Consider the following 15604-nt stretch of genomic DNA (forward strand, 5'->3'; position numbering starts at 1 on the left):
ATCTTATATTCGTTATATATTTCTATATATATATATCTATTAAAAGAGATATATCCTAACTACTAATCGATACTTAGGTTATACTTCTTAAGCTATAGAATACCTAAAATAATATCGTAGTCTCCTATCTCTAAAATATTAAACTATATTAATTCTAGGTATCTATAGATAGATATAGGTAATATAATAGTTTCCTCGCTAACTCCTCCTAAAAGTACTTCTCCGTCGAGTCCTATAACTAGTATTATATATAGTAGGAGCTCGATTATAACTTATCGATCTTCCTTAAACCTTAAGTTTATAAAGTTATTAGTAGCTCCCGAATCGATAAGAGTCTATATTTTCCCTATAGGTAGAATCGTATATAACTTAATATATATTCCTAACGTTATTACCGCTAGATATATTATCGGTCGACCCTTATAATCGTATATCTAGCGCCTATTATACTAAATTCCTTAGTATCCTTTCGTCTATTATAGCTTCTTTATCTACTATAGTAGTTTTAATTCGATACTATAATCTAACTTTACTAACCTATAAATAGTATACGTTTCGTCGTAGTATATAATACTAGCTATCTTACTATATCCTAGGTATCGCGTATATCCTTTATACGCGTAAGTAGAATTTTTATAAGGGTATCCTACTAGGTCGTCGCCTTCCTTAATTACGTTAATAAGATACTAGTCTAGTCTACTAGGCTATATCTTTTCTTTAAAATATCCTATAAGCTCTTTAGCTTCTTTATTATTATAATAGCTCGTAAGGCTTTCGGTTAGTATTTCTAGGATAGTTTAATCTATTCTAGGAAGCGTATCTATCGTTCCTAGATTACTAATAGCTCTAGGGATCGGGTTCTATATCTCCGGGGGCCTTATATTATTAGTTATAAGATACTTAGAGTCCTAGGACTTCTTTATTCCTATATCCGTAGTCTCTAGTCCTAGCGGGTTTTACAACCGCCGACCCGAGGTCCTCCCTAGCCTTAAGTCCTACTAGGTCCTAGATTAGTACCTAGGGTATATATTATATCTACCCTTAACTTTCTACCGTATCTTAATCGATTTCTAGATAATCGAGTTCTAGCTCGTCGGCTAACCCTTTAATATATAGATTGCCTATTATTATCTCTTTTAGATCGAGGCTTTAGTACCTATCTATAAGATCTTCTAAGAGTTCGTCCCTTAGGTCTATAGCGACTCGCCTACTACTCTTAAGGCTATCGATAAGGGTTTCGACCTACCCTCCTAGATCGCCCTATTACTTATTAGGGTATATTTCCTCCTAGTATTCCTAACTAGCGCTTATTCCTTCGGCGCTAGTACCTATACTAGTAATAGCCTTTCCCTCTTAGATCGCTTATAATACTTCGCGTATCGCCTATATATATTACCGTTTCTTATATAGTTTCTTCTATTTATATTCCCTCGCGTAATATCCTAGTTTCCTATAGGTAAAGCAAAGATTCTTATTATAATACTCCTTTTACTCGTTATAAGTAGCGTCTAACTTTATTAGCTTTAGGCTATATAGATTATTATCCTATAGTATCGCTTTATCATAGCGTCTATCGAATTAATTAAAGCTATATATCTTTCTACGCTTCTATAGTTCTATTTTATATTATTCTCTTCTTCGCTCGCTATTATAGTTATTAATCTTAACTATAATCTTAATAAGTTAATTAAGCTCTTCTAGCTAATCTATCTATATAAGTTCGTCCTTAATATCGGATTTTATTCCGGCTTCGAAGTAAAGAAGGTATACTCTATCTAGCTAATCTAGATAAGAGATAATTTATAAGAACTTAGAGGTATAGCTTAATATAGTTCCGGTTTATCGGATTTATTATAACTTTTTCTAGGCTATTCTTATAGTATCGATATCTCCGAACGTATTTTCGAGATATCGACGAAAATTATAATACTTATTAAAGATATTTATTATAGTATCCGACTATTCTTTAGGTTTCTTTCTATAATAGTTATAGATATAAGATTCGAACTAATCCTATACCTAACCGCGTAAGTAGGTTAATATAAAAATTACCTTATTAGCTTTATTAGGTATCTTAGTACTATTTATATTAAGGTATATATCTATCTAAGTAAGGAATCCTCGAAGTTTAATTCGGTTTCTCTTAAAGAACTTAGCCTTAGGTAGTTATAGTACCTAGATAGTACTAATAGGTATAGATACGTTAACTTAAGCCTTAATCTATTTAAAGTAATCGTCGACCTCGCTAAACTTACTACCGCTTCTTTTACCTAAATAACTAAGCTAGTCTATAACCTTCTTAAGGTTATATTTAAGTTTATTAATTTTTCGCTTCTACTCCGTAATAGTATTATCTCGCTCGGCGTTAGAGTCGGGGTCCTCTATAGATAGAGTAACCTATTCCCAAACGGGCTTCTTCCTAGTATTAACGGAAGATATATTACTTATCGTAACTCGAAACTTAATTCGAGATAGTCTTTAATATATTATATACTAGCTAACTAGTTATAGTTAGATTAGATAGGTTTAGGGTATACTTACCTTAATACTCCTCGAATAGTCTAACGTTAATAATCGGATCGTAACTAAGCTATTACCGCGTAAGGCCTTACTATAGCCTAAGTCCTATTAAGCGATTAAGGAACTAATACTAGGTAGAGCGCTAAGTAGATCTATACCGGAGTATTAGTCTACTTATAAGTATTATTAAGTTATAATCAAGTAAAGAGTTATAGTAATCTAAAAGGTAAATATAAGTAATAATATATAATTGAAGACGAAGAACTAAACTAGATATATAAATAAGTGTCCTTATATATCCCTAAGTTCTTCCTATATAAAATAGTAGATAGTAGAATAGTAGAATCGCCTTAGCGGATTCTACTGATCTACTTACTACCCTTCTACTACCTATATAATCACGTGATACTAAGTAGCGGTTGTCTAGTACGTAGAGTAACCTATATACCGGAAATCTTCTACGGGGTGGATCCGCTTAGGGCGGATCATGCTCTTACTTAGTGAGTTTGTACGTGATCTGCTGATAGGTATCCTGGTTGGCTCTCGATGGCCCATTGGTGTGCCTGGTGGGTCACCACTGATTGGTAACGGACAGGTCCGTAACATAGGACTGATACTATAGATGACTATAGTGCCTACCCCGTCGATTTTCGTCTCTATATCTCCTACCTATACGCTACTCTATATGTCCTCGAACGTTACGAATAACTCTCGATCGTTATATATATGTATTTATGCTCTAGTATCGACTACCTAGCGCTTTCGTACGGGCTGTATATCGTCGATTTAGGTCTGGTTTTAGGTGGATATAACGGTGGTAGAGACGTTAATATGCTTATTAGGCGGTGGTATAGTTGCCTATGCCGTGCTAGGTACTGTCTTGCTAGCTACTGTCTTGCTAGCTACTGTCTTGCTAGCTACTGGACTAGCTGCTACTAGACTAGCTGCTATTGGACTAGCTATTGCTAGACTAGCTTCTAGACTAGCTTCGGAGGAGAAGAAGCTATAATCTTAGTCTTTAAAAGCGGTATTTGCTTACTCTATTACTTTGACCTTTTGATATTTCTTATCAACCTAGGCTTTCTAGGCGGGGTTAGCTTTTATTGCTTTCTCCTATTTATCCTTAGCACCTTAGTTTCTTATATATGAAGGCGGCTTATTCTTATCGAATATATCCTAATATTTCTAAGCTAGATACCGGCTATTACTCTAGCTATATAGATAGGGTCTATTATAGAGCTAGGTTTTAGGCTTAGCTTCTTTATAACCTTGCTATATCGAAAATATAGCTCTAGAAATACCTCTCTAGTTAGTAGCTAGCTTACTATAGGTAATTCTCTAGTAAGCTCTATATCGGTTAAGAAGCTCGGTAAACGTAAACGTTATATTATCTACTTTATCTTATAGTCTTAGTGTTACGCACTAGCTAACTGGTCACAGTTAGGTTAGATAGGTTCAGGGTATACTTGCCTTAATACTCCTCGAATAGTCTAACGTCAATAATCGGGTCTCAATTAAGCTAATACCGCGTAGGGCCTTATAGTAGCCTAAGTCCTTTTAAGCGATTAAGGAACTAATACTAGGTAGAGCGCCGAGTAGATCTATACCGGGGTATTAGTCTACTCGTAAGTATTATTAAGTTATAATTAAGTAAAGAGTCATAGTAATCTAAAAGGTAAATATAAGTAATAATATATAATTAAAGACGAAGAACTAAACTAAGTATATAAGGGAGTGTCCTTATATATCCTTCGTTTCCTACTCCCTAAGTAACTCCCTTAGAGTCACTATTAGAGTCGCTAGTAACTCCCCGGATATACTTCCTAGGAGTAGGTCCTAGAGTTATAGTTACGTATTCTAGGCGGTTATAGGTAATCGATATTATTATAAGGTAGAATTACTATTTACCTTATAAAGGCCGGTAATAGCTATCTTCTAGCGAACCCTTTTCTACTAGATATATTATACGTAATCTCGATCTATTAGCTCTCGATAGCCTATTAATATACCTATAGGTTACTACTAATTAATAACGGATAGGTCTATAATATTACCTCCCCTCTTCCTAGGAGTTTCGTCCCCGAGACTTATAAAGCTATAGTTCCCCCCTCTAGTAAGTAATACTATTTTTTTTTTTTTTATATTACTTCTATATTATACCTATTTCTAACGAGATACGTAAGAAGAATAGATTACGTTAATATAATACTATTCTTATAGCCGGTTCTATTATCGATACTCCTTATAAGTATTATTCTAATAATTTTATCGACTATATTATAGATTCTAAAAGTTAGAATTATACGGAGTATACTTATCGTAGTTATAAGTATATAAAGCGTTTCTATAATAATCGTAAATAAGAGTCGCTTAAACGCGATCGCTAAAAAATAGCGTTAGAGTTAGAGTAAGTCTAAAAGTAATAGCTTAAATACTCTTAATAAATAAATTAGGCGATATCGAAAATACTTCGCCTTTAGAAATAATAATAGTTTCTTAAAGATCATAGTAGTTAGATATTAAATTATAACTTAGTAGTTATAGAGTAGTTAGATACTAAGGATCCTCCTAGTACTAAGGACCTCGCTAAGCTAGATCGTCTCGCCGATACTTAGGTTCTTACCGCTATATTAGAGAATCCTACTCTAACTTAGATATTTAGTCCCCTATCCCCTTCTATCTTAAAAGGGATAGACTTATCTTTCCTCGTTAGCGATTCTTCTATACCTTCCGCTATATAGGGGTCCTTTTTATCTATTAGTAATACTACTAAACGAGCTAATAGTAGCCCCTTAGGTTCTAGATAGGTTCCTATATATTTTCTAAGATAGGATACCCTTTCTACTAAACTAAGAGTTATTACTAACTATTATACTATCTATCTAATAGGATTCGTTCGACTTTATATTCGTCTTCGGTTTCCTCGATTTCTATATTAGTTATAATTTCGGCGTTATCTAGTACTAGTTCGAGTAATAAGATATAAAATACTATATAGAGTTTTTATATACTTTCGGGTAGCTTTAAACGATAATTTACTAGTCCTAATTTTTCCTTAATCTTAAACGGTCCTAGTCGTAGGTAGTCTAATTTATTACTAGGTCGCTTAGTTTTAATATTACGTTATAATAGGTAAACCTTTTCTCCCTCCTTAAGGTTAGGTCCCTCTTTATAATAGTCGTTATAGTATTTCTTTATACGTAGATTAATAAAGTTAATATCTCTAGCTAGTTACGTATATAACTTTCTTAGTCCGCTAGCCTTTAGTCTCGCTAACTCTACTATAGCTATCTTATTAATTAGTTCTCTAAATACTATTAGGTTATATCTATAATTCGTAAAGAATAGTATTTCTCTAATTATAGAGTATACTATATTATTATATACTAGCTATACTATTAGTAGTAGTCCTATCTAGTTATCTTACTAGTAATTTATATAGTATCGTAGGTACTATTTTACTATCTAGTTTACTCTTTCTATCTAACCGTTAGTTTACAAGTAGTATATAATAGAGAGTCTAAGCTTAATACCTATCTAGTCTATAAAAGACTTCTATATATTCGATATAAATAACTTATCTCTATCTAATATAATCTTACTCGATATCCTATAGTTCGTAACTATATATCGAAGTATAATATTCGCTATTTAATTAGTATTAATAGTTTCTATAGTCGGAATCATATAGGCGTACTTAGTAAGCTTATCGACTATAACTATAATTATATCGTATCTATCTAAAACTAGTAACTTCGTAATAAAGTCTATCGTAATCTATTCTTATAGCTAGATTAGTATTTTAGATAACTATAATTCTCTATAAGATATATATCGTATAGGTTTATTTTATTAGTATATATTATAAACGCGGATATAGAATCGAACCTTTCGCTATATATTTAGAAAATAATAATTTCGTATAATATATTCGATAGTTTTTTCTACTCCTATATATCCGTATAAGATATTATTATAGTATCGACGTATAACCTCTTCTCTTAGCTTATTTAGAATATATATTAATCTATATATATAGAGTAATCCTTAGTCGTTCTTAGTAAGTTTTCTACCTTTCTCGATAAGTTAATTAATCGTATCTTTCTTTAATACGTCCTTAATTTTCTATAAGAAGTCGTTATCCTTAACTTCTATCGTTACGGCTAGTAACTATTTATTATACGAAATAGTACTATTAGAGTTTTATCTTAATATAGTAGGATCCGCTATCTTAGTTCCTAATTTATAGTCTAGTTATCTACTTAAAGCGTTAGCTTATCCGTTCTCTATCCCTTTATAGTATTCGATTTTAAAATTATATTATATAAGGGTTTCGGCCTATCGCGCTTATCGTCTTATTAACTTCTTCGTTATAATAAAGAATATAAGATTCTTATAATCGGTCTTAACTATTACTATATACTTTACTCCCTCTAGATATACTCTCTAGACTTAGAATACTAATACTATAGCTAATAATTCCTTATCGTATATATTATAATTAAGTTCTACTAGAACTATTTTCTTTAACTAAAATATAACTAGTCGGTATTTACTATTAGTTCCTAGTTATATTAGTCTTACTCCTAGAGTATAGTCTAATATATTAGTTTCTATAATAATTAGTCGGTTATAGCTAAATATAGCTACTATTATTCCTTTATTAAAGAGTTTTTTAAGGTCTTAGAACGATTTATCTACTACCTTATCCTATATAAATTTCTAATCTTTCTTAGTAAGATAGTAGAGTCCTAATACGACTCCGGCGTATCTATCGATAATCTTCTAATAATAATTAGCTAGACTAAGAAATTGTTATACTTCTTTTATATTTTTAGATATCGGCTATTCTATAATACTTTTAATCTTATCTTCTTCTATCCCTAGTCCTTTAGGGGTAATATAGTATCTAAGGAAAGTCGTTTCCTAAATATAGAATTTATATTTCTTTAGTTTAAAAGTAACTTCTACTTCTCTTAGCTTCTATAATATAAGTCTATTATATTTAATATAATCTTCGAGTATCTCTAAAAAGACTAAGATATTATCTAGGTATACGATAATAAAGATATCTAAGTATTCCTTAATCGCTTTAAAAATAAAGCGTTAGAATATCGCTAGTATATTAGTAAGGCCGAAAGGTATAACCTTATATTCGTAATATCCGAATTTAGTTCTAAATACCGTTTTCTATTTATAGCCTAGCTTAATCCTAATACGATAGTAGGTATTAGTAATATTATACTTCGAGAAGTACTTAGTATATCTAATCCTATCTTATATTTCGTTAATTAAAGGTAGCGGGTATCGATCTTTAATAATAATCGAATTTAGATATCGGTAGTCTATATAAAGTCGAAGACTCCCGTCTTTCTTTAGTATAAAGATAATAGGGTATCTAGCCTCTAATTTTAAGACTTAGATATATCCCTTTAGTAGATTCTCCTTAATATAATCCTTAAGTATATCGGACTCTTTTTATAATAACTAATAGATAGGTATAAAAGTTAGTTTAGTACTTTCTATCGTATTAATCTTATAATTAAAAGGTCTATATTTCGGTAATACTCCGTTAGCCGGTACTATAAAAATATCTATAAACTCCTAGTATTCCCTCGGAATCCTAGGTATATCGCTAATTATATATAGCTTCTTATATTTAATTATTATATAGTCTTTTAACTCCTAGTCGGATATATCTAGTGATTATTCTATAGTATCTAGGGTAACGCCTATAGCTAATACTCTAGTCCTTTTACTTCGGGACTATTTACTACGCTTATTTCTTTAAGTAGACTTCTATCGATATATCTTATATTCGTCGTATATCTCTATATATATATATCTATCGAATAAAATATATCCCGACTACTAATCGATACTCGGGTTATATTTCTTAAGCTATAAAATACCTAAAATAATATTATAGTCTCCCGTTTTTAAGATATTAAACCGTATTAATTCTAGGTATCTATAGATAGATATAGGTAATATAATAGTTTCCTCGCTAACTCCTCCTAAGAGTACTTCTCCGTCGAGTCCTACGACTAGTATTACGTATAGTAGGGGTTCGGTTATAACTTATCGATCTTCTTTAAACCTTAGGTTTATAAAGTTATTAGTAGCTCCTAAATCGATAAGAGTCTATACCTTCCCTATAGGTAGAATCGCGTATAACTTAATATATATTCCTAACGTTATTACCGCTAGATATATCGTTAGTCGATCCTTATAGTCGTATATCTAGCGCCTATTATACTAAATTCCTTAGTATTCCTTCGTCTATTATAGCTTCTTTATCTACTATAGTAGTTTCGGTTCGATACTATAATCTAACTTTACTAACCTATAAATAGTATACGTTTCGTCGTAGTATATAATACTAGCTATCTTACTATATCCTAGGTATCGCGTATATCCTTTATACGCGTAAATAGAATTTTTATAAGGGTATCCTACTAAGTCGTCGCCTTCCTTAATTACGTTAATAAAGTACTAGTCTAGTCTACTAGGCTATATCTTTCCTTCGAGATATCTTATAAGCTCTTTAGCTTCTTTATTATTATAATAGTTTATAAGGCTTTCTATTAGTATTTCTAGGATAGTTTAATCTATTCTAGGAAGCGTATCTAGCGTTCCTAGATTACTATTAGCTCTAGGGATCGGGTTCTATATCTCTAGAGGTCCTATATCGTTTATCCTAAGACGATTATAGTCCTAGGACTTCTCTATTCTTATAATTATAATCTCTAGACCTAGTAGGTCTTATAACTACCGACCGAGGTCCTCCCTAGCCTTAAGTCCTATTAGGTCTTAGATTAGTACCTAGGGTATATACTATATTTATCCTTAACTTTCTACTATATCCTAATCGATTTCTAGATAATCGAGTTCTAGCTCGTCGGCTAACCCTTTAATATATAGGTTACCCGCTATTATCTCTTCTAGGTTAAGGCCTTAGTACCTACCTATAAGATCTTCTAAGAGCTTATCTCTTAGGTCTATAGCGACTCGCCTACTACTTTTAAGGCTATCGATAAGGGTCCTAACCTACCCTCTTAGGTCGCCCTATTACTCGTTAGGGTATATTTCCTCTTAGTATTCCTAACTAACGCTTATTTCTTTAGCGCTAGTACCTATACTAGTAGTAGCCTTTCCCTCTTAGGTCGCTTATAGTACTTCGCGTATCGCCTATATATATTACTATTTCTTATATAGTTTCTTCTATTTATATTCCTTCGCGCGGTATCCTAGTTTCCTATAAATAAAATAAAGATTCTTATTATAATACTCTTTTTACTTATTATAAGTAGTATCTAACTCTATTAGCTTCGGGCTATATAGATCGTTATCCTATAGTATCGCCCTCTCGCGGCGTCTACCGAATCGGTTAAAGCTATATATCTTTCTACGTTTCTATAATTCTATCTTATATCGTTCCCTTCTTCGTTCGCTATTATAGTTATCGATCTTAACTATAATCTTAATAAGTTAATTAAGCTCTTCTAGCTAATCTATTCGCGCTAGTTTATCTTTAATATCGGATTTTATTCTAACTTTAAAGTAAGGAAGGTATACTCTATCTAGCTAATCTAAATAAAAGATAATTTATAAGAACTTAGAGGTATAGCTTAATATAGTTCCGGTTTATCGGATTCGTTATAACTTTTTCTAGGCTATTCTTATAGCGTCGATATCTCTAAACGTATTTTCGAGGTATCGACGGAAGTTATAATACTCGCTAAAGATATTTATTATAGTATCCGACTATTCTTTAGATTTCTTTCTATAATAGTTATAGATATAAGATTCGAACTAATCCTATACTTAGCCGCGTAAGTAAGTTAATATAAAAATTACCTTACCGGCTTTATTAGGTATCTTAGCGCTATTTATATCGAGGTATATATCTATCTAAGTAAGGAATCCTCGAAGTTTAATTCGGTTTCCCTTAAAGAACTTAGTCTTAGATAGTCATAGTACCTAGATAGTACTAATAGGTATAGAGGCGTTAACTTAAGCCTTAATCTACTTAAGGTAGTTATCGACCTCGCTAAACTTAGTACCGCTTTACTTACCTAAGTTATTAAGCTAATCTATAACCTTTTTAAAGTTATATTTAAGTTCGCTAATCTTTCGCTTCTATTCTATAATAGTATTATCTCGTTCGATATTAGAGTTAGGATCCTCTATAGGTAGAGTAACTTACTCCTAAATAGGCTTCTTCCTAGTACTAGCGTAAGATATATTACTTATCGTAACTCGAAACTTAATTCGAGATAGTCTTTAATATATTATATACTAGCTAACTAGTTATAGTTAGGTTAGATAGGTTTAGGGTATACTTACCTTAATACTCCTCGAATAGTCTAACGTTAATAATCGGGTCTTAATTAAGCTAATACCGCGTAGGGCCTTATAGTAGCCTAAGTCCTTTTAAGCGATTAAGGAACTAATACTAGGTAGAGCGCCGAGTAGATCTATACCGGGGTATTAGTCTACTCGTAAGTATTATTAAGTTATAATTAAGTAAAGAGTTATAGTAATCTAAAAGGTAAATATAAGTAATAATATATAATTAAAGACGAAGAACTAAACTAAGTATATAAAGGAGTGTCCTTATATATCCTTCGTTTCCTACTCCCTAAGTGACTCCCTTAGAGTCACTACTAGAGTCGCTAGTGACTCCCCGGATATACTTCCTAGGAGTAGGTCCTAGAGTCATAGTTACGTATTCTAGGCGGTTACGGGTAATCGATATTATTATAAGGTAGAATTGCCATTTGCCCCGTAAGGGCCGGTAATAGCTACCTTCTAGCGAACCCTTTTCTACCAGATATATCACACGTGATCTCGATCTATTGGCTCTCGATAGCCTATTGGTGTGCCTATGGGTCACCACTGATTGGTGACGGATAGGTCCGTAACACTTAGGGTCTATATTTTATAAAACCTAGGAGATATTACTAAGATAGCATCTAGGAACTAAGTTAGAGTATCATCTGCTTCCGGCATTTTCGCTCTCTTATACCTTACCTATACGGTCTCCTAGTTTAATAACTACTTATCGATATCGGTATTCCGATCTAATCCTCGATCTAGGGTACGCCAAAGCTAATAAAGCCTAGCTATATTTGTTAGATTATACTCGGCGGCGAACCGTTATCGGAGGTTATAGAGGAGGTTATATAATATCTTAAAGTCGATAATAAATAGTTAGTAGTTAGTATAGACGCTATTCCGAATAGCTATTACTACTACGTTTAGTCCTTTCTTCTACTAGGTATAGGCCACGTTGTCATTAGCCCATTCTATCTATAGTATCTTATATATATCGACCTATTGGTCTTTATACTATATTTGTGCTTCTACAAATGAGATGACTTTCTTAGGTACTACTAGTAGCTCTAGTCTCTTATTATTGCTAGGGTCATATAGCTCCTATACGTCGAATTGCACTACAATCGATTCAATATTAGCTAGCCATACATCCTATGTCGTTATGTCCTTTAGTATAACGCGAGAGGATATACCCGCGGAGAGGTATTCAGCTATATTCGTTGTCCTTTATAGACAGGCTTCCGATTCTTAATTTAGGGGTTGGTTTAGGGGTTGGCTTCGGCGACGGGGGTAACGATACAATGTCACTTTGACCTCAATTCGACGATAGCTAGGTTTAATAGAACGATTCCGGGCTTATAACTGACGGAAAGCTGGTGTACGAACAATGTATGGTATAAATGACCAATGTTGATAACTCTAACTAACTAAAATGACAGAACCCGCTATTTCAACAATCTGTGCGGACCATGATGACTAACTATAATATGCACTTTTGTATGGTATGCCTGGTACCCAATGTCACATGATGTTTCCGGTATATTACCTGGTTTCTACCATGTATTCGGACTTGGTATTCGACAGGTCCTCCAGGGCTATCCGTGAGGGCTATCTATAGGGGCATCAATACTGGAGGGCATTATGAGGAAGAAAAACCAATATATACACCGTTTAACAAAGTATATTGAAGAAAAAACAAGCAGGGGAGTAGAAATGGTGACGTTTGATAGAATGGTAAATTGACATAGATCGACCTCATCCTTACAGCACGAATCACATAGTTCGTCATACACTCAGGCCTTCTGAATAACTTTTTCATTAATCAAGGTTCTTTAGACAGCTGAACTTGTTGAGCTAGTCTTTGTATTCAGGGGTTTACAAGTTGATTACTTCCAGAGTCAGCTTCACATCTCCATTTATACTTCTCCCTTATTGGGAGACTCCATTTCAAGTAACAGTTAATCATACGAGAGCCTTCCTCGTAAGATGGATCAAGATACGCCCCTAAATACAAGGTCCCTAGTCTTGCAGCTGCTGCTGGAAGACGTGAAAGACAAGATCGACAAGTTCGAAGCTCAACTGCTGAAGGATACAAACCAACCAGCCAGCAGGCTAGAAGAACTAGAGCCCGACAGGAGAGTGGCCCTCCATACATGGAAGTCCGAAATCGAAAGACAAATAGTAATATTGAGTGACTTTCAGCTGGCTACAGCTCTGTCGCTAGGAAGGGAGGCAGAAGAGGCCCCGTTGCCTAAGGAAACCAAGACATTCGCCGAATTTATCTCTAGTGCTATTCAAAAGCTAGGTCACTTGCTCAAGAACATCATGCATTCCATCAAGGTCCCGAGTCCAGTCGAAGCCTCCCAGCCTGAGACCTGCACGTCCTGCAGAGAAGTCTGCAGCGAAATCTTCAAAACACAATGCTCCCACTTTTATTGCAAGAACTGCTTAATCCGCACGGTCACGAAATCCTTACAAGATGAATCCTTGTTCCCTCCTCAATGTTGCCACAAGCCTATTGAAGGCTCAGGTATGGAGAAGATGATAGGATTTGCATTAGTTCAAGAACAAAAGAAGAGGGCAACCGAGCTCAGCGATCCAGACCGAACCTACTGTTCAGATTTAACCTGCTCTCGATATATCTCGCCAACCATAGGATTTTGGCCAGCTTTTACTTCGAAAACGGTTGGTATCTGCAAGTGTGGCGTACAAACGTGCAGGAAGTGCAAGAGCAGTGCCCATAAGGGCAAGTGTCTATCTCAACTAGACAAGTCATTGGAGAAATTGATGAAGAGACAGAAATGGCAACGGTGCAAAAAATGCGGCCATTTGATTGAGCTCACCCAGGGCTGTCATCATATCACGTAAGTGATTTTGCTGGCCATTTCTAAGCCTCCCAAGCAACTCCCGAGGTCGCGAGGTCTTTTACTGACACCCGATAGTTGTGTTTGCAGAGCCCAGTGGTGTTACCACTGCGGGGAGAAGTGGAAAAATTGCGACTGTTAAATGTAGACCGAACAGAATCCGAGCGAGTCATTTTCATGAGTCCAGGTTATTCTGACTGAACTTAGTCTTGGGGGGTAAAGTATGTGGCTTTAGTACACTTGGCTTGGAGGTATATGGGATCTATCTCTGTCAGATATCTGAGATTGCTCAATCACTTACATCTGAGTGATGTACCGTTGCCTGATTTTGCTCAAGGCAAGCTAATCCATACCTTTAAATTGCTGTACAAGCGATAAATGATATACATAGCCTCGGAAATATACTAGATGTGTGACAAAATGGTGGTAGAGTGAAAAGAGAAGTTAAGTTGACATTCTATATATCTGGAAGGTCAGTAGGTTGATGTGTCAATCATCAACTCCACGTTTGTGCCTATACTCTGAGACTTGACGCTTTTAAAATATCGCCAATGATACGCCGTTGTGTATTATTTGTGTTGCGTGAGGACCTTATTTTCCAGGCATTGACACCGGTATAGTTACGTAGTTTTAACCTCTCCAATTTATTTTCTTATATTTCCTCTTTTGCAGATGCTCCAAGTTATTCCAGGGAGTTTCTCTAGGCTTTTAACACGCCTCCATTCAGAAAAATTTGAGTACTCCCTTCATCACATGGACTACGATATAGATCAAGGTACGAAGTCTCTAGACTTACAGCTATTCTGGTGAACATGAACTAGGAGGCCAACAAACCACAAAAGAAAATACAAACAAGACAAGGACTCACCCTTGATAAAATACTGGAAGAAGGGTCAGCATGAGCAACGTCAGTATGGGTACAACTTTGTCAATGGGATTACAGACAGAAGACGACTTGTCCAAGGTCGAGAAAAAAGAAACCTCTTCCAATTCCCTCCGTATCGACATCCAGCAACTCGGTCATTCCATCGAAAATGCCATCAATTTGACTGATTCCCCAAACTCCGAGATTTGGCATGAGTGTGTCTCCTGCCGGGACGACCACCTGCAAGATGAAATGATCAAAACCAAGTGCTCACACTTTTATTGCAAGGCTTGCTTGGTTCGCCTGTTCAAAAATGCTTTGCGTGATGAATCCTTGTTTCTCCCCCAATGCTGCAAAAAGCCAATCGCGGCCTCAGAGAAGATTCTCGGATCTACATTGGTTCAAAAGCACATGGAGGGGCGATCGGACTCAACGATCCAGACCAAACCTACTGTTCTGATTCAAAGTGCGCTCAATATCTCCCACAAAAGCCCACACGTAATCGTGTTTGCAAATGCTTGAGCTGTGGAGTATGCACATGCAGGAGGTGCAAAAAACGCCATCATTAGGGAACCTGTGTGTATAAGCTTGACGCACTTCTGGAGGAAGTGGCGGATTCTAAGCAATGGCAACGATGCTCTAATTGCAGTCGTCTGATTGAGCTCAGCACAGGTTGTTATCACATCACGTAAGGGAAATTTCATTTTAACCTCTAATTATTCCCTTCTTCAGCTTTGACAGTGCAGGTCTCTGGACTCACATCTGCTAGGTGTTTTTGCAAGTATGAATTTTGTTATTTTTGTGGGAAACAGTGGGAAACAGTGGGAAACAGTGGAAAACGTGCGACTGCAGCTTCGCAGACGAAGAGAATCTTTATGAACGAGATGTCTGAACTAGCCAACTCAAGGAGTGCTTCAGGTTTGCCTTGGAGCGAACCGGATAAGGTATGACTGGCCACCTGGGAGATCGTTATGGATGCAATTGAAGTGTAGTCGGAATGGAAGGGTAGATCATG

At 34.9% G+C, this 15604-nt stretch overlaps 1 protein-coding gene across 1 annotated transcript; it reads left to right on the forward strand.

The window, feature by feature from the left end:
* Positions 1–12846: 12846 nt before the first annotated feature.
* Positions 12847–15539, forward strand: N7537_001885 (Zinc finger RING/FYVE/PHD-type; the record flags this gene model as incomplete). Its single annotated transcript, XM_056892943.1, has 4 exons — positions 12847–13724; positions 14622–15087; positions 15159–15261; positions 15322–15539. 4 exons carry the CDS (start codon positions 12847–12849, stop codon positions 15537–15539), a joined length of 1665 nt encoding a protein of 554 aa, XP_056757938.1.
* Positions 15540–15604: the final 65 nt, after the last annotated feature.

The sequence above is a fragment of the Penicillium hordei genome (assembly GCF_028827395.1).
Source record: "Penicillium hordei strain IBT 12815 chromosome Unknown utg000001l_segment0_segment0, whole genome shotgun sequence".
In the NCBI taxonomy this organism is placed as follows: Eukaryota; Fungi; Ascomycota; class Eurotiomycetes; order Eurotiales; family Aspergillaceae; genus Penicillium; species Penicillium hordei.